Source organism: Platalea leucorodia (assembly GCF_965183815.1).
Source record: "Platalea leucorodia genome assembly, chromosome: 11".
Taxonomy (NCBI): Eukaryota; Metazoa; Chordata; class Aves; order Pelecaniformes; family Threskiornithidae; genus Platalea; species Platalea leucorodia.
Window position 1 is genome coordinate 8,890,846 of NC_138833.1, and position 20,218 is coordinate 8,911,063.

The 20,218-nt window shown below is 45.2% G+C and overlaps 1 protein-coding gene across 5 annotated transcripts in view; it reads left to right on the forward strand.

Moving 5' to 3' along the window:
• The window catches only part of UBE2D2 (ubiquitin conjugating enzyme E2 D2), a 33,647-nt gene extending 19,792 nt beyond the window's left edge, over window positions 1–13,855 (forward strand). For 3 of the 5 annotated variants that reach the window (XM_082324383.1, XM_082324380.1, XM_082324381.1), the window contains 2 exons: window positions 7,040–7,133; window positions 9,044–13,855. In XM_082324383.1, coding sequence (XP_082180509.1) covers window positions 7,040–7,133; window positions 9,044–9,089 — 140 coding nt within the window. In that variant the 3' untranslated portion in view covers window positions 9,090–13,855. The remainder of the gene's footprint in view (window positions 1–7,039; window positions 7,134–9,043) is intronic. The other 2 variants (XM_082324379.1, XM_082324382.1) reach the window with 2 other exon arrangements.
• The last annotated feature ends 6,363 nt before the right edge of the window (window positions 13,856–20,218 follow it).

Below are 20,218 nucleotides of genomic sequence, written 5' to 3' on the forward strand. Positions count from 1 at the left end.
CAGGGGGATCTTACAATGTATATAAATACTTCAAGGGTGGGTGCAGGGATGACAGAGCCAGGCTCTTCTCAGTGGTGCCCAGTGACAGGACAAGAGTCAGTGGGCACAAACTGAAACACAGGAGAGTCCCTCTGAACATCAGAAAGCACTTTTTTTTTTTTTTTTAAAACTGTGAGGATGCTGAGCACTGGCACAGGTTGCCTTGGGAGGTTGTAGAGTCGTCCCACACTGGAGATATTCAAAAGCCATCTGGATGTGGTCTTGGGCAACCTGTTCTAGGTGGCCCTGCTTGAGCAGGGGGGTTGGATGAGATGGTCTCCAGAGATCCTTGCCAACCTCAACCAGTCTGTGACACACTGGGCAAAACTTAACTTTTCTTCTCTTGTCACTAGAAATTGTTGAACTGACTTAGCAGGAATTAGAAGTTGTTTTAAAGTTAGAAGTTTAAACTGCTCAGATTTAAAGGTATGCTGCTTCTGAGACTAGGTAAGATTGCTGGAAGAGTTTGAAATGGGACTGTGGTTAAGGAATAGGATTTAACTCAATCAGAGCCCAGAGTTCCTTTAATTTACTCAGGTGCTTCTTGCCCATTCACAGTCAGAGCCAGTCATTTGGTAGTTAACTCTTGAACTTGTTGGACCAGTAGTGTTTTCAGTTGTGTTTTATGCTTAATGCTTGTCAGGGCTAATTAAACTTTCTGACAACTGTATGCCTCAAAAGTTTCAAAAGTCTGAGGCCTGGAACTCAAACATAGTGATTGTATAGGTGAATACTCCTTCCAGGAGTCAGCTTTCTTCCTATTTTTGAGGAATAGTGATCTAAGGAGTAGTGGACCCTGATGTGGGAGCTTTGGGCTGTCAGGCTGATGATTAGCAAAGGAGGGGCCCTAGCTGGTGTGAGAGGTAGGACAGCTGGATAAAGCCTCCAAAACTGAATTAAGAATTCCTCAGCAGAAGTATGTGTCCAAAGCTCAAATTTATGGTAGCAGAGATGTTCCATAATTCCCAGAGTACTGGGCTGAATTAAACCTGAGTTGACACAAACTTCGTTACTTTCATATTCATTTTCATATTCAGAAACTTGGCTGGATGAGCTGGATCAAAAAGCACAGCACTGTCTGTCAGGACCTGTGGCCTGGTCTCCAGGAGGATGATAAATTGCTTTCCATAGAAAAAACTTACTGACATAATATTTGTCATTCACCTGGGGCAGAGCAGGGAGGATGGGGTGCTTCCATTACTGTGAACTTGTGATGCTGCTGTGGTGTGCAAGAACTGATACTAACCAGTTTCATCAGACTGCTCCATGTCAGTGTACAAGCTTTTTGATTATATGGTGATCTTGAGACTACTGTGTGACTTCAGCTAGGACAGAGAGCTGAGTGAGTATCATCCTGTTGTCCAGACAATCTGGCATACAACGTAACTGGCTCATCACCTTCTTGGTACTTTAACAAAAATTTTGTTGGTGCAGTCTTTATGCTTGCTTAGAGATGGACCTCCCTTTGGTGGGAGAAGACTGGCTTGGGGTCTGCTGAGGCCTGTTGAGCCTACAGAAATAACTTTTTTTTTTAAAAGGCAACTTATCTTTTCCCCTCACTCTGCTGATTAAGTGATGTGCTCTTTGCCTTTAAGATAAATGTTACGGTAGCAGAGGCCTTCAAGGAGAGAGCTAAGGCTTTCACTCATGATCTGTTTTTGACCTATGCCCCTTGGTGCTCAAGAAAACCCTTTACTCCTAGATGAACTCCAGATTGACTCTCTTCAGAGAGCAGTAACTGCACCAAACAGCTGTTGAATCAGAACGGACCCAGTTAAGATGTTCTTTCTGGGTAACTCATTACCTTGGAAGAACTGATGCTTGCTCTTTATCTCCCTGTTGTGATTCCTGTGGAGATTCCATTGCTCCTCAGTTACTTCTCCTTATCCTGAAGTGTCCCATAGATGAGTGCTTTACTGAAGCAAGTTTTGTTTGTAAATCCAGCTAGACTTAAATAGCACTATCTGTAGTGACTAGTACCCTGTATTAAGGGGACAGCTGGAAGTGATGGATATTAGACCCCTTCAGGCTTTGCAAATGAAGTAAATGATTTTGAATTTGGAAGAGGACTTCTGCATTGAGAAAGTAGAGATAATCATCAGCTCCTTTAGGCAATCCTTTGGAATTCTGTGCCTTACAGGTCATGTCTCAGGCATCTGCAGCAAAAGCATCTACACTTCTTGATTAACTGGGATTACTGTCTCAGTACAGGGTGACAGGGCAGATCTACTACTCCCCTTTCTAGTACTGGTATCTGAAGAAACCAGAGGGTGTAGCTTTTTGGGTCTTATGTCATCCCCTAACAAGGCTTAAATAGAGTTTTTCAGTGATGACCTGGACTGTCAAGCTTCTGTAGAAGTCAACTTAGCCCAATTGACTTGAACATCAACACAATGTGTGCAAAGGTGTGTTAAACACTGTGGCTTGTACAAAGCTGCTTCTGGTTCCTGAAGACCACTTCCAGCTGCAGCTACATGCTCTGGACATACAAGGGTGTGTCATAGCTGCATGATGTGCTTGGTTATAAAGTCAGTCCTCACATCAACAGAAGCTAATTGCTGTGTATAAATTGTTAGGCGCCTTTGACTTCCTTCCCCTGTTGACACTCTAGGGAAGATGTCTGTCTTCTGGCTGTGGAGCTTATTCCCTCCACCTGGAGCTAAGGGCTTTTGGCTTTTAGGAGTCTATTTACCTCCTGAGTTCCAGGAGCTTTGATGTGCCTCTTAGATTTGTATGGGCCGATAGATGTTCCAGTAGACAGATGATGGTTTAAATTGTTTTCCCTATTGCTCATTTGGCTAGTGCTGGAAGGATCTTTGGAGAGCTGACTTCATGAATTGTCCTGACGAATGACTGAGCTGCTTCACAGCAGAAGAAACTCAGCCATGGAGTTTACATATTGAATTTGCGTCTACCCACACATTCAATCAGGTGTGGTAGAACCAGGAAGATTAAGTTGCTCATCAGAAATGGCAGACTACTCTTAGTGATGTAAGAGCACAGAAGCCTGAGAAGATGAGGTTGATCTTGCAGCAATAAGCTGTAGCTAAACTTGTTGACAAGCTGTAAATGGCATTATTGTTTGCACAGAGGAGCTTCCTTAAGGAAGAGTGTCATTTTGGAGTGTTATGTACTCTGTAAAGGGAAGTCTTGCAGTGGAAACTGGGATCAGAGTTGTGCTGTGTCACGCTAGTAGACCTCATTTTGCCTCAAAGAGCATGTTGCTGGAGCATTCTTAATATTAAGTGTTAAGTGATCATTCTGCTTGATGAGAGTGCATTTGTATCACTGCTCTATGGGGAAGTTAAGCTCATTACTTTTTTAGAAACACTTTGTTAGCAGTCTTTCTGCTTGATTAGTTTGGTTCTCTCAGTTCCTTGGTCATTGTGAAGTACTTGGTCCATGCTGGTCCATAGCAGTAGGAAGCCCACTAAAGGACAAGTTGTTTTCATTTTCTGCAGTAGATAGATGGGGATCACAGCTGAAGTATTGGAGTTAAATAGGCTGCATGGTTGGTGAAATAAAACAAAGCTGAAGCAAACCAATTTTTGAATGACAGGGAGCTTTAAACTGACAGTGTTTTAAGTTGCCTAATGTTTTGCTACAGACTGGGCAGCTTTGACACTTAAGAGTGAAGAGATGAGATCTCTTAGTTGTCTTCTACTGATCTTGTAGTCATTTGACTAGTAAATGTCAAAGCTTTGCTATGAAATTCATTGCAATAATACCTTATTGCAGCAGAAGGTGATTCCCTTCCACAGTGTTGGTCCAGTTAGAGGAGTTCTTTGATGCATCAGAGTAACTATGTAACTAATGTTTTTAAGGATTACTTCCTCTTTTCTCTTGTACTTGGTTCCTTAAACTTTATGAGAAGGTGCCAGCAAGCAGCAATGATATGCTCATGTTGATAGCCTGTAAACCAAGAACTAAAACTCCTAGACTGGGACAGGAGTTAGCTCTCCCTTTCCTTTCAGCAAAGGAGGTGCTGTTCAAGGCAGACTTGCATCTTGCTAGACAAAGCTGGCTTGTAGGCAGCGTCTGTTGGACTGCTGTTGCTCTGGAAGACACAAAGCAACACCCTGGTTATCGTGATGTCTATGCTGACCAACAGCTGAACACCACTTTCGTTTGGTCTGGTGCTTAGAGCAGATGGTGGTGGTGGTTTTGCAAGGCTGATGAGGTGCGCAAGGAGGAACTCGCACCCAGTACCATGGGTGTTGGGGAAAGGGGCATTATCGTGGTTGGGGAAGGTAGTCAGAGAGGACTGGATGGACTTGCAACTTGGTTCTGCTGACGAAGGGTGAGCCATCTTGTTCAAAAAAAGTCCTTGGTTATTAAAGGACTGTGGTAAGATAAAACTTGAGGGAGTAGTTGTAATAGCTGACCAGAAAACTTTGGATTTCCTGCGGCTTCTGTTAAAGGGAAGCTGTGTTACTCATCCTACTAGCTGAAGAAACTTCAGTCACCAGAGCAGTGGAGTCTGACAAATACAAAGAAATGAGCTACAAGAAAATAGCTGGAGAAATGACTGTGGTGAAGCTAAACTGACAAGCAGCAGCTGGGTGTAAGGTGGCAGAGAGTTTCTCATTGCTGAACACTAATGTGAGTTTTACTTGGTGTATGGGGGGGGGGGGGGGGGGGGGAACAGTGCTGAAGCTGATGGAAAGTGTTAGAGGGTACTAAATGTGCTGTGTCCCTTGCTAAGGGACAGCAGTTCAGGACTAGTGGCTTCTACATGCCTCCAGCACAAAATTAGCCTTCCCACTCTGAAGCTGTGTTCTGAGATAGTTGAACAAATGGTCCAAATGTCAGTCAATGGTAGAGAATAATTAAGCACTTAACTCTTTCACAAGTGTACAGTAAAAAAATCAGGAAAAGGAGGAAGAGGTTGTTCTTTATTCTAGAACAAGAAATATATTCACTTAAGTCAGGAGCAGTTTGTTACTAAACTTGTTCTAAAAGCTTTTAACTTTTGAAATTGATAATTCATTAATGAAGGGTCTACAGAACTATGTAGGAAAACTGAACTAACTGGCTTTCTGGGTTCTTGGTGTTCTCATCACTGAGCAAGTAGCTCAGTTAAGACCTAGCGAAGCTTTCACTTTTATCCTGCTGTGAAAATCTTCTCCAGTTTACAGGAATATTGGCCAAGGTGGCCAACAGCATCCTGGCTTGTATCAGAAATACTGTGGCCAGCAGGACTAGGGAAGTGATTGTCCCTCTGTACTTCGTGCTGGTGAGGCCGCACCTCAAATACTGTGTTCAGTTTTTCAGCCCCTCTTTACAACAAAGACACTGAGGTGCTGGAGCTTGTCCAAAGAAGGGTGATGAAGCTGGTGAAGGGTCTAGAGCACAAGTCTTAACGAGGAGCAGCTGAGGGAGCTGGGGTTGTTCAGTCTGGAGAAAAGGAGGCTCAGGGGAGACCTTATGGCTCTCTATGACTGCCTGAAAGCAGGTTGTAGGTCTCTCTTCCCAAGTAACAAGTTATAGGACAAGAGGAAATGGCCTCAAGTTGCGCCTGGGGATGTTTAGATTGGATATTAGGAAAAATGTCTTCACCGAAAGTGTTATTGAGCACTAGAACAGGCTGCCCAGGGAAGTAGTTGAGTCACTGTCCCTGGAGGTTTTTAAAAAGATCTGTAGCTGTAGTGCTTAGGGACATGTTTTAGTGGTGGACTTGGCAGTGCTAGGTTTGCAGTTGGACTCGATGGTCTCAAGGGTCTTTTCCAACCTAAATGATTCTATGAATATCAGACCTATTCTCCCCTTTTTCTCTGGCTGTATCTAGCTGTTCTTTGTTTTGTGATCTCTGTTTTAAACTGTCTTAAAAACCACACCCCCCACCCCCCAAACAGAATAGTATAATGCGTGCTGTTCTCTTTTATTTTTCAGCTTATGTCTTTCAGCACGGTAGCTCTGCCTCCTGTTCCCCAGCACAGTAGCAACCAATGGAAGTTTGAACAGATTTGTGTTTAGTGCCTTCTAACTGCTGTCATCTCCAACTTGCTTGGAGGGTGCACTGTGACAACTCTGCTGTTGCTGCTATTGGTGAAGGGACATATGGAGTGGCAATGTTTGATTAAAACAGGCTGAGAGAAAGCAATACAAAGGAACGTTTGGCATTTCTTAGGGGGGGCAAGACATCCCTGACATGCCTCATGTAGTGTTGTCCCAATATGCCTTGCTTATAAATTAGTGCCTTCTCATCTCTTCTGCTTTGGTGTGAACATAGGAATGTGCACGTGCTATTTGTAGCTTTGCAGGCAGTCTCCTGACTCCTTTTATGGATGAAGGTTGACGCTATGCTGAGCGGCATCATATGAGTGGGATGTGGCTTCTGGGATATATACAGTATTTATTTATACTGAAATTTTAAAGTTGATGAGAGTGTGGTAAGCTGTGCTTTCTTGACTCATTTTGAATACTATTCTACAGTTAATCCATCTCAGCCTACCTTATGCTCAGAAAATAATTGGATAAAGCCTCTTAATTCTCTGCAAGACTAGCATTTTTTAAACAGTACTTAAGTATCTGTGAGCAGCTCATGCTTCCTTCATCTCAGTTGGATCTGTCTGTCGTTTGACTTTCGGTTAGTGCTTTTGCAAGTCATTAACAATGAGGTTGTCTGGTTTAGGGAAAAGCTGTGCTTCAAGTGCAAAAGCAGGGATGCTTTCTGAGAAAGCTTTCAGGTACGGTTTCAGATGGAACACTTCTGCCTTGTGATTTAAGGCTGTTATCAGATAGACCTGTTCCAGGAGGTTCCCAGTTGTGGTGGTGATATTTAAAAACTTGTGGTCATGCAAAGTTGTGTAGTTAAATAGTAACGATTTTTGTTCAAAGTAACATGGCTGAAGCATGTGGGATTACTGCTTCTTGGCATTTTTAAAAAAATGATGCTAATACTAATGGCTAGAGGGGAAGAAAGTGGGTGGGCTGACTTCTACAGGTGTATTCAGCTGCACTTCAACTCTAATTCAGTATCTTTTTTTTCTCTCCCTAGTACTTTTGTCCATCTGTTCTCTGTTGTGTGATCCCAATCCAGATGATCCTTTAGTGCCTGAGATTGCACGGATCTACAAAACAGATAGAGAAAAGTGAGTATGGAAGCCAAAAACCATGTAACATCCTTGACAGAGCAGAATCCACACTTAAATAGTAAAGGGGAACTGAAAGGACCTGCTTCTTGGAAAAGAGTGTGAACTTTTGATTTGCCTTTTTCACTTTAACTGTGGTCTTTTTAGAGCTTTTTCCTAGGATCTGTAGTACAGCTATCTTAACAGCATTGCACTGCTGTAGGAAAAAGGTATATATGCCAGTAGAAGTGAAGGATATAGAGGCCTTGTACTTCTGTGGTTTTATTACTGCATTTTTATTCCATACAATGGTCTTTTGTTAGTGTTGTAGCTGTTAATTACAGGTTTGCTTGATTTAATGAAAATGTGAAGTGAACAATGCAAATCTGTTTCCTATGGAGCTCTTGAGTTAGATGTGACCAGCTTTTAAGAGCCTTCACTGCCTGCTTTAATTCTACATAACCAGCAGAGGGAGAACAAGTTTCTCTAGTGACAGAATATTTCCATGCTAGCTAGTGGTGATGGAATCATACAAGCAAAGAAATAACAAAAATACCCTGTTTCATCTTCATTTGACAACACAAGGGAAGAACAAGTGGTATAGAGGTGGGGTGGGAGGACTCCAAGCTTCTATGAAGTAAACAGCAAGAAGGGAGAGAACTCCAGCACTAATGAGCACTTTAAAAGCAGCAGCTTAATGACTGTTGTAAAGACTTTTCTACCTCACTGTTCCCTTCCAGATCTGATCAGTAGTCTTAATTTCTGAAGCTACATGGTCATCTGATGAGAACAAGATAGGAAGGGAAAATGATCCACAAACTTGCTTACTCTACTGCATATTTGAGAAGCAGTGTTAGAGAAGTTCATCCATCGTGTTTTTAATGAGCTGCAAGAGTAGCAGTGTGTATTTTGAGATGCAGCTAACAGTGACTGACTGCACTTAATGTATGCAGGACTCTCTCCTATTTTTTCCAAAAATAGGGAAATAAATTTTGTGCTTAAACATAACTGGACTTGCTTCTTGAGTAGTCTCAGAACAGTGAAGTAACAAATGCTCTCGCCTTCATGAGTGGATTGCCAGATTCTTTAAGCTAAAGAACGCTGTCTACAGACCAAATTCCAGCACAAGAACCTAGCCGATGTATATAACTAGGAAACTTCTTCCTAGAAGCGCCTTATGCTTTTTCTACAAATTCCGTAGAACAAGAACAACTTGCCTTCTGTTGTCAGAAATAAGCTTTTATCAGTACTGTTAATCACAATGACTGCTTTCTTTTACATAAGTATCCTGAGCTTCCTCTAGTAGTGGCTCTGGCTATAAAGAGTATTTGGGTGCAAAAGCTACAGGTGGCTTGGGAAAAGGGACATATTATGCTTTCAGAATAAAAAAAAAAAAATTCTGGTGGACAAATCATTGTGTCCTGATAGTCAGCGAAGTAGCCAAATCCAATGTGTAGCATGAAACAAGCCTGTTGGGGTTTGGCAGCCTAGTAGGTACTAGGCTTAACTTTTGCAGAGAAGAAGAAGAATGGAGTGGGAGGAAAACATCACCTATTTTTTTCCAGAATGCCAAAATTAAAACCTGCAGTAATAGTTTTCCCAGGGATGCAGCAGTTGAGGGCTGGAGGAGGTGCAGGTAAAGACTTCCTGAAAATACTTTCCCCGCAGACCTGTGCTAGTTCTGTTTTGTGGCTTGAATCGCAAAGATCTCGTATTCCTGTTGTAAATATGACTAGTTATTTCTTTTCCATGAAGTACTGTGGGCTTTCTTGTTTCCTTAGTTTCCTTAATATTTCAGTTTGCTCTTAAATTTTACAATTTCATGATACTACTGGAGAGAATGTAAGTTCATGCCATGTGTAGACTAGACTGCTGGAGTCAAAATACTGTTTGGATGTTATGTTAAGTAAATCCTCTTTTTATACATACAGGTACAACAGAATAGCTCGGGAATGGACTCAGAAGTATGCGATGTAATTAAAGAAATTATTGGATAACCTCTACAAATAAAGATAGGGGAACTCTGAAAGAGAAAGTCCTTTTGATTTCCATTTGACTGCTTTCTATGAGCCCACGCCTCATCTTCCCCTGTGCACATGTTTACCTGATACAGCAGTGCTGCGTGTTGTACATACTTGGAACAACAAAATAGAAATACTGTATTTCCCCGTACCAACATTGACTCCTAGCAGAGAAGTGTGTGTGTGAAAAGCTGGTTCTTCAGTCATAACTTTGTGAGCCTAAAAGCATTCCTTGTTGATTTAAATTGGGTAATAAAATGTGAATGGGAGAGTTATGGTGGATTTCATATTTCTAGGGGCAGTGCTGATCTGTGAAGGATTTTAAGTGGAATCCTTTTAAACTCATAACAGTTATGAAAAGCAAGGTGAAGAACTTGAAGCTGTTTCTGTATTCATTTTATTCTGAAGGACCTACACCTTAGGTAAATGTTATGACCAATGAGATAAACTGTACCCACATCCTGTGTTTAAGGTCTAAGTTTAACCGGTCAACATTTAAATGGATTGGAGCTATTAGTGCATCAAGTGATGTTGATTTGTTTCAACTCTCTTCCCTCCTTCATACTTTTTTGGTTTGTATGTGGTTTCTCAGTTAATACATAGCTAATAGCTCTTGTTTTTCTTAGGTTTTTTAACTGCTTAGGTCTTTCTGGATGTAAGGGTAAAAATCCATTTGACAGAAAACTTGTGTATATTTAAAGACCCAACTGCTCCCCTGGAGCTTGTACGTTCAAGAATGATTAATCTGTGTAATAAACTGATTACTACAGTCATTACATATAACTTTGTGTGAATAGGCTTTTAATTTAAAGAGCAGTTTGTTATAGGCTAAAACTAATGGTGGATTTCTCTAAAACATTTGCATTCACGAATGGTTGCATTTGGAAGTCATGAAGCAGTTTGGTTTGCATCACACAAGGCTATGCACCTGAACAAGACAAACATAAACTTAAGCACTTACATGAAATCAGGATGTGTAGTGTGCCAGGAACTTGACTGTTAAACCAAACAAGCAGTTTACTAAGTGAGAATGAGTGACATTTTACAAAGCCTAATGGTATTATTCCCACTTGCATGGGACCTAACACAATGCATATGTACTGTAGGTAAGTGAAACCTTATGTAACTAAAATAATGGATGTAAAAGGGTAAAAAAAAAACAACCTACCAAACACATCAGCACAAACTTTCATAAAATGTAGCTTTTACATAATTACTTTGCACTAAACATTTGCAAATGTTCATACAGTTTTAAATTGTACTTGTATGTGTCTTTTTTTTTGAACAAAGTCTTCACTTGAATCTAGTGAAAAATGTGGTTTGAAACTTTTTTTTGTATACAAGTGTATTTGCCAGCATCGTTGGTGTGAAATAGGTGAGTCTGCAAGTTTATCTCCTCTTAGTAGAATTGTAAACAAAGCCATTGACTATGAAGGAGAGGCTGTAGCCTCCAGCTCTCCAGCCACAGGGGTCTGTCCTATCCATTTTCAAATGCATCTTTACACTCTTGCACAAATGAGGAATAAATGTCCACTGCTTTTGGTCTAAATCTGTTCCACTTGTCTCATCTCTCGATGTCCTCGTGTATGCACCCCTGGATGTAAATGTTAGCAGTGTTTCTTGGAGTCCTGCAGCAAGCTGTCGGTGAAACCGGCATACGTGTGCATCTCCAGCAGGCACGAAGACTGCCACTCTAGCAATCTGATGCTTCTGTGTGGGGATGAAGCAGCTCTAAAGCAGTGGAGCAGAGCTTCACTGGAAAAGAAATGGAGCATGTGGCCATGTTTCCTGGCTGAGTGACAACGTAGGGATGATGGCTACTGGGGAGGGGGAGAAACACGGTGTGCAAGAATATGCGCTGGCTATTGGGTCATCTTAAACTCTTGGCACTCGTGTTACGCCACAAAGCGTTGGTGTCTCCATTGGTTTAGAAAGCAGTACGTGGCCTATCACTGAAGCATGGCCCTGGGTAAAAACTTTCTGCATTGTCAAAACTAGAGTGTAAGCTGGTGGCTGCTAGTGTATCTTGGTTTTGTGTTAACCTTTAACCATGTCTGGCCTTACCTTTTAGTAAACTGTTCTAACACGCAGTCTGATGCTGCTGCTAGACCCTCTGTGGCCGAGGGAGAGAACATACATCAGCGGTGGTGGAGTCGTCCTCCCCTGTTTCTGCCGTGGGGTCGGCAGGTATTTGCTTCCTCAGAAGTACAAGGAGGGGTGGGTTGGAGTGGTTGCGGACCTTGCAGCAAGCTCTTGTTTGGGTTCCCTCAACTGCTTTACAAGTGAGCCACCCAAAAATGGTTTTTGTGGCAGATTTGGCTGGTTTTTGACACTGGCAGGTACTGGAGGAGATCAGGGGCCTGTACAGGAGAGAAAGAGAAGGGAGCAGTAACAAGTGTAGAAGTTGAGGAGGATGATTTTCCTTTCTGGTGGGGCAGAAGTCGCATATGCTAGGTGACAGGAAAGTAACATGGTCGTACATGAGTTGAAACAGAGTCCTGAATGTTGTAGCAACTTCAGCTTAGATACTGTATTACATCTGCTTGTGTTGGGATGATTGTATCTTACTTGCAAAGCAGTGTTTAAACAGATCAGACTTTCTTGATGGCATGACAAAAGTTGTGGTATAGTAAAAAGCAAGGCTGGTGATCTTTAAGTAGGGAGTACATATGCTGTCCCTTGTGTGGGCTGACCATTTGTTGTTGAGGGTTGTACTGTGAACTAGATGAAGGAGCCTTTTTTTCTAGGATTTAACTCAAAACCTGATCTAGCTTAGCCTTTTTTGGGACTAGAAACTTGCTCTTTTGAAACAGTGTATTGTGTATGTTCTAATGTAAAACAGCACAAGAAGCCAGGGCCTCTGGTTGTTGCCTTTCTAGGAACTCTGAACTTGTCATGTCATGAACTTTTTCAGTCCCTGTCTGATTTTTTTTTTTTTTTTTTACTTGAATTAGTATTTTAACTACTTCAGTTTGCATGGCTTTCTTTGTGCTGGGACTTCTATGGATGTAGACTGTACGTGCAATTTCCCTTTTTTCGTGTCATGTGCTAAGCAAATGTGTTTTATTAAAAAAATAAATGCTGGGCTGCTTAGATTCCTCCAGCTCTGGCAACGCTGTGAAGCTGAAACACTGTGACTGGTTGCATTGCATGTGTTCATTTGTGCCTGTCCACTGCAACAGAGTGCACCAGAAGACAAATAACTCCAAGTTCAGTGAGCTGTACCGCATGTAAATCTTCTAGGACCACTGCCTCTATCAAGCAGCTGGCATTATTTGACAGTGCGTATACCTACTGCAGCGTGTATTGCCTGTAACTTGAGTTTTCAGGGGCTGTTTGTGTACGTGTGCTGTGCTTGCATATGAGAGAATGTGATCCAATGTATTTCAGAAACTCTTCTAGCTCAATACTGAGTAGCCACTCATCAGTGTGCAGGAGTTGCCAGTTAGCTTAAATGTTACCATGGCTTAGAGTGCAACATCCATGGACCTACAGGCTGGGATGGAGCTGATTCTGGGCGGTACTGGAGACCTGGTTACTGTGCTCGAAATATCTAGCTTGTCCTTCAGTACCATGTGCTGCTGCATTTCCTTAATAGCTTTTTGGCAATGCAAGAGTGATTTATTTTTTTTGTGGTATTTTTGTGTTACCTTGCTGCACCAATGCTCTCAAGTAAGGTGCATACTGGAGTGTCTACAGACTTTTCTGTTTGATCTGCACACATCAAATGATGTAGTAAAAACAGTGAGACTAAGTTGGATATGATCTTGTGTCCCTAGTGTGCTCAGTAAAGCAAAATGTAACCTGTCCCTTGCCACTAAAGGCCATGGCTTTCCTTGCTTTTGGTACCTGCAGCTGCTGACAGAAATGCCTGGCTGCGTTGTCCGACAGTCTTGGTCATCTTGCTATTCACAGCAGCAAAATGGCGCTAGAGTGGTTCTCGTTCCCAGTTCTGATGTACAGTAGAAGATCAGAAGCCTAAAAGAAGGGTAATGGGAAGTGCTTTGCCCAGTTAAGGATGGATTTCCTTGTGCCCTGAGCAGCTCTTGCAGGGGAGAACATGGCAGAAGACCTGGCTACGTGGGAGGTGCAGAAGAAAACTACTGTTCAAAGCAATTAAAACTTACTCATGTCACCTTGCTCTAAAGAACCAGGATAACATAACAAAACATCTCTGAACATGCTCAGCACTTTCACTCCGGACGGAGGAGCCCTTGGGCTTAGGCGCCAGGCATGCCTGCTTGCCCAGACAGGGCTTCGAAGCCACTTCCTCAAGAACAAAAGCCCCATGGTATATTGGAGTAGAAGGAAGGCTGTCCTCTTTAAATAACCTTGGAGCAGTTTTGCTCTCATCCCTTCAGTGTTAGGGAAGCCTACCTCTGTCTCCTACAGATAGCTAGAAAAGAGTTTCATCCACCCCAGTTATTGTTTCCTTCCATTTCTTGTCTCCTTTGTGTAGACTTAGAGCAAGTCTGTGATTGAAGTTGGAAATCTTAGTTGCTTTGGGGTTTGGCAGAAGCTGTTTCCTACAGGGAATGCACAGGGACAAGTATGTTGAGGGCACCTGATGGAAGGTTAAAAGCAGGAAAAAACCCTGCTGTCCAGCTTTCTGGATGCACGGAGACCACCCCCTGCATGAGCAACAGCGATCAGAGGCTTTGGGAGGGATTCCTGCAGCCATTGCCTCGCTGCCCTGCCCTCACCTGGAAGTGTGTGTGAATAGACCTATGCTAACACTACCTGTACTGTTGTAATGTGTTGCAATTTGATCACCATTAAATAATGCCCTTAAACTTACTGTGGCTTGATTGCTTTTTTTTTTTGCTTTAGTTGTGCCTTTTATACCACTTTTTGGCTCATTTTATTTTCTTTCCTCTTGTAGCTACTCTCTCCCTTCTCACCAACGATCCAGTTCTGCACTGTCCTCTGCTCAGCTGTCTCCAGTCACCTTCATCTTGTTTTTTTTAATTTCCTGCAAAGCCTGGCTTGCTCTCTGAACATGGGCAGTACTTTGTGGGCAATGCTGAGTAGCCTTGTTGGTCTTCTGTCTACTTGATGTAGGAATGCATATGCTCTCACCAAGCCCAACGTTGTCCTCTTCCTTCTTGGAAGCTGTGATTTAGTAACAAGCTTGTTGGTGCTTTGATTTCATAGCAAGCTGCTGCTAATGCCTGTGCCCTTGCTGCAGTGGGCTCACTGTTCTGTAAAGCTGGGATCAGCTCTGGTGCAAGAGCACAAGGCATGTGGCATTGGAGGAAACCAGAGCCATCCTGACTGTTCAGGGGCTCCCACAACTTGTGACTTACCCTTGTGGCTTACTCTTGCTCCAGTTTGACATCCACAGGTTTTGTTTTATTGTTGTGTTTCCGAGTTGCTCGGTGAGAGATTTATTGATGAGTTTATCTTGTCGAGTTGCTCAGCTGTATACACTTCTTCCTTGTCCCCATCTATGGGGAAAAGTTGTTCATCTCCCATTGATGGAAGCTCTTGCTGGTCTGGAGCTTCTTGTAGATAGTCGCTGGGTCCACTGAGCCTGCAGAGCAGATTCAGGATGGAATTGCAAAGGATTGGATTGAAAGACCAAGTCATGGGGTGTAGATGCAACTTGGCATTTTGAATAAGCTGGGAACTCAAATTTGTTTGGTCACTGTGTTAGGTCTCAGGCTCTGCACTGCCTTCCTATGTAAGAGAAATCTTGTTTATTAGCACTGGAAGTCTAGCTGGACCTGATTCTTTATCCAACAGTGACCAAAATTAAAGGCCTATGTGAGAAGACAGAAACAGGATGGGCAGCTGTGATGCTTGACCTGCACTTGCTTCCACCTGAAGAGCTTCTTAAGGGGAGGTGTGGGTTCTGTAACCTCTCTGGTTATCTTGAATAGACTTCTGTGCATGTGTCCTCCGATCTTTACGTTTGTGTAACGTCTTATTGTTTATCCGTATTTGATCTTGTCAGTGCAAAATAATTCAGTGGTACTGGTGATGATTGCAGGCTTCTCGTAGATGGTCAGCCAGGAACAGTGAGACAGAGGGAACTTAAATGACTTGGAATGGCATCGCTGGTTAGATGAACTAAGAGAATTGCTGTTAAAACTTTCTACCCTAGAAAACTCTTTGGCGTATGGTGCTCATGATGGAAAAGCATTTTTTTCTTAACTGGAGCTAAACACAGAGGGAGCAGCTTCGAAAGCCTGATGGAGGGCAGTCTGTGCCATGGTGCTCCTGCCCTGATCTGAGAGCCTGCTTTGCTTCATCACCTTTTTCATTTTGACAAGAGTGAATTTATGGTCTGCAAAGACTGAAAATTTTGTAGGGCTTTTTTCTTGCTGGTCTTTGACTTTTTTTTTTTTTTTTTCCAGAAGACAACCTAGTCTTGGTGTTTTTTGGGTTTTTTTTTTTTTTGTTTGTTTTTTACATACTGAATTCTGTGATATCCTTCATAAGTTGGTACTGATAAGAGGACCCAACAGACCAAGGGGAGCTGTGGACCTGTGTACTCTTAGGTTGCTGTTACAAGATCAACGTGTAAAGCATCGTGTCAGAGTTGTTGGGAAATACCTACCCCTGAAAACAAAGCTTTGGAAGAGAGCGTGGAGTAACCAGGACCGCATTACAGAGACCAAAGTCTTAAACTTGGACGAGCTCATGGAATGAGGGAAGGCGGCAGGGTGCGAAGCTGTGGTGCCAGCGGTCTGGCTGCGGGCATGGTTTGTGTGTCGTGCTGCAGGGCTTTGCCTGTTGTCTGAGCACTGGCTGCTGGGGAGCATAAACTCTTCCTCCCAGTGTGTTTTCCAAGTTCCTCTGATATGAGATGATAGGTGTCCTGAAGCCATGAATACCATACCTCTAATTTCCCTCGTATCTGCCTATGTGGTCCCTGTGTGCAGCTGAAACGGTGTGGTCCTGCCCTCACCCAGCCCCAGCTGCTGGAGGTGGCTCAGGAGACAACTCCAGCTACAGCAGGCAGCGTCTTGCTCCCTGGTCTCAGTGGTGGAGGAGGCATCTGGGCTGATAAGGCTGGGGGAGAGGAACAAGCTGGCCTTGGGCCACTGCAGCTGGCAGCAAGATGGGAAAAAGTGCCAACGATAGTGTGTGGGATGGGAGGGGAGCATTAATTTCTTGGTCTGATGGAGTGAAGGGGAACCTGGAGTTACCATTGCAGAGGTTTCTGACCCCCTTTTCCCTTAACCACCTTAAAACTGGTGGTTTGTATCAAAATCCTCTCCTTGCTCACCTACTGGGGCACCCCCAGTAGTTGTTATTGGGAGATTTGATTTTCCTGCCTTGTGTCTGTTCTTGAGCCAGCTTTTAGCAAGCTTTATTAAAACTCTCATACAGCTTGGGAGTGTGATTTTTTTTTCCTTAATCTTGATATAGTGCTTTGTGAATCGATGCAGTGATACTGTCAGTGGCTGTTTGTGGGGTCTGTGTGTTGCCAGTTCAACCTGGGATTCGGTAATTCTGCATTTCTGCAGGGTGTCATGCACATCCCTCGCTCCATGCTTGGGAGCAGCCCCAGGAAATTCAGCAATCCTGTTTTGAGTCTTGTTGAGCAGATGAGTAACTCAGTGTCACCAGAGCTTCCAGAAAAACATCATTGTACCTGATGGCTTAGCCTTGGCTGTTGCATGGCTTCCTTATGTTGACCTGCCTCCTGCTCAGCTGGAGGAGAGGTGCTCTGAAATGTCCAATCCACTATCCTTCTGTTAACTCTGTGCATGGCTTCCTTGATCGCTGCCTTTTTTTTTTTATCCCCGTTGGCTGACACCTTGCAGGATAACAGCTCAGGTTTTCAGGAAAACAAATGGAATTGAGCAGAGCAGTTGGTGAAGATGCACGAGCTGGGTGATGTAGGACGATGTTGTGACAGCCTGCTCCTGGATGTACTCGGGCTGTTTGCTGTAACTAAGCAGGTACAAGTGGCAACTTGGCTGCAGAGATAAAGGTTGCGTGCACAGCCCGATGTGGCACCTCGGCCCTGGTGAGCTGTCAGCAGCATGTGCTGCATGTTGATTTTGCTGAGTTAGTGACTGGGATTGACTCTGGTGGATTTATCACTTGTATAAAACTCTGTGTAAGTTTTTTTCCTATTGTGACCCTGAATACCAACATAAAGTACTCGGTGTTTCAACTTGTAATCCCTTCTTGGAAAACTCTGATGAAAAAGCTGTAGGAACTTTTCCAGATCCACACTGGACACTTTACGGGAGGATAGGCTTTTACCAAGCAGATTTTATTGGGTTCGTTGTGGGGTAACTGTTCAAATGCTGTGGTCTGAGATGACGTACAACAGGTAAGCATAGATGTTCGGTATTTAAATGCTAAAATCTTTCCTCAAGTCAAATCTTGCCTTGGTCAAGTAACTCAACTCACAAATGATGTGTTGGCCTCTGTGAGGCACCCACCAGGAAAACCGTACTCCTTGTCCAGAGGCTTATTTGTAAGAGTTCCCCATGTCAGTACCTCCTCCAGAGAAGAGGTGGTCTTGGCTGGAGTTGATGCAGCCCCAGCTCAGCGCCATTGAGGAGCAGATGGGGCAGACCTGGGAGCACCTCCCGCCGGCAGGGCCTCGAGCCCTGTGCTAAGGGCACGTGCCCTGCGTGGAGATGGCACAGGACGTGCCTCAGGGTGGTGTTGGTGAGGCCCTGTTGGTGCACAGCTGAAGGGGCTTTGCTGTGGGACTTGAAGCTCTCCTGCTTTGACAGGTTCCTTTCATACTGTAGATGTGCTCCTGCTCCAGGGTGACTTGCATTACCTTGCTACAAACTGCATGAAATTCTTAATCCTTCAGGCTGCTTGGCCCCATTTCTCCTTTTTATTGCTGTCTCTTCTCTTTTTCTCCTAGCAAACCTGACTTTGTTGGGCTGTGTTTGTCCCAGCCCTTGCCCAAGCCCTTGGCTGCGTTAGCAGCGTCTGAGCATAGACGTCCTCTCGGCCAAGCCCTTGGCTGGGTAACAGCAACACTCTGGGATGGCTGAGTGGCAAATGCAAACCTGAGGCCATCGCTCTGGTTGTAGCTGACAGAGCCCTGCCGGGTGCAAGGTGTGCGGGGGAAAGGTGTGGGAGCACTAGTGGCAGGCATGGGAAGGTGCCACTTTGCTTTTGCCGTGGGCTTGAAGACCAGCTCTGAGCTGGGCATCGAGGGTAAAATTCCCACCTCTGCTTGGACGCTGCTCCCGAGTCCTTCCTAGGAAGGCAAGTGTGCTGAATACTTGCTTTGACCGCACTGCGGGGATGCTCATGGGAGCCTAAAAAAGGGGCATGGCCCCCGGGAGATCCAGCCTGCTGATGAGGGAGCCTGGCCCTTGCCTCCCTACCACAGCTTGGCAAGGCTCGAGCTGATGCTGCGGAGGATCCCTGGTCTTCGCTTGTGGAAGGGCATCCAGCAAGAGGCGTGGGACCATTTTCCCTCTATAGGTTGGTATAGGATCGGGGTGGTGAGGAGCTGGAAGCCTCTCAGGGCTGTCCAGCTACTGAGGGTGAATCTGCTTGTATAACCACTGTAAAAACTGCTTGGTGTTTTCTAGGTTTGTTTTTTTTTGTTTTGTTTTTTTTTTGTTTGTTTGTTTGTTTTGTTCTAGCTCTGCGTAGGACTCTTGTTGCAATTTTGTTTGCTGGGAGAGGATCTGGAGCTGGTAACAAGACTAGGAGTCCTCGAACCTCTTGATGTAAACAGGGGATCTGCTGAATTCATGCCCTTTTCTTGGAGCCCAAGCCAAATCTGCCCTGAAGCGAAATGGCCCAGATGGAGCCTTCATGCAAAGGAAGAAACCCAACCCAGAAACTCCTTCCAAAGAGAAACTATGCCTGTTTCTGGGTACCATGGGAAGCTTGAGGGCTTCTCCAGGAAGGATCAAGCATGGGCCCATCTCCCTACAGCCTGCAAGAGCTGGGGGCCTGAGATGGAGCTGGTGCTGCTGGGCGGGCTGGGGTTGGGGTTGCAGAAGTCCCTGGCCAGGCAGGAGTGTCACACCCTTGCTGCCTGGGGCTTTGCCCAGGGGCAAAATGCCGGGGGCACCTATTCCCAGGCAGCTGCCTGCAGCAGGGAGGCCAGGGATGCTGCTCTGAGAAGGGATGTGGCACGCTGGGTGGCTGTCATACCTTCACCAAGGGTCCTGGGGAGGCTGCAAGCAACCCTTGAGTGCCAGGGGGTCGCGGGGCAAAAGTTCCCCCTGCAGCCACGCTGCTGGGGAAGCAAGGATGTGGGAAGGGGCAGGCTGGGGGGAAGCAGCTTGACCCACGCAGGGAAGGAGCATTTATCACTTGGGTGTGATTTGTCAGGCCAGATTTGGGCTTTCCAGCTGTGAGTGAAGCTGGGTGCAAGGGGACTCCTAAGGACGTGGATGCTGGGAGCCAGGGGGAGGTGAGGACAAGGGGAAGGGGGCTGGGGGACAGGAGCGTGCCCCCGCTCGGCACTGGCTGCCCCACGCGTGAGCCCATTGCGTTGCTTGGTGTGGGTGAAAAAAATACAGCTGAAAATAGGAAATAACTCCCCAGCAGGGCCAAAAATAGGCAATATCCCCCTGGTAAGGGGGTGCTTCCCCCCCCCCCCCCCCCCCGCCCCGTCCTTCGCCCGGCAGGGGGGCAGGGCTGGGCAGCGAGACCCCCCGCATCCCTCCCGGCCGCCGGGGATCGGGCTGTCCCCGGGCGGGGAGCGAAGCCACCGATCCGCCGGGCTGCCAGGGGATGGCAGCAAAGGCCCAGGGAAGGCAGCGCTGCCGGCAGCCGCTCCCCGGCCCCTGCTGCGGCCGCCGTCGGCCCCGCCGCAAGGGCGCGGGGTCCCCCCATCCCCTCCCTGCAGCTCCGGGCTGTCAGCGGGGCAGGGCACGGAAAACCCTTTTATTTAGGAAGCTACTATTATTATCAGTTTTATTATTATTAGCAAAAGCAAGCTTCACCCCCAGGTGGTTAGACGTGCTCTGGGATGCTGCAGTGCCCCAAATCCCCCGACGAGTGTCTCCTGGAGAGGCATAGGGCTTGTCCTGCTGCTGTGACTGGGAGGGAACCCAGCAGCTGCTCGGCAGCTCCTGGGAAACCTGCTGAGCGATACAGGAGGGCTGCGGGGTGTCCCCAGCGCAGGGGACA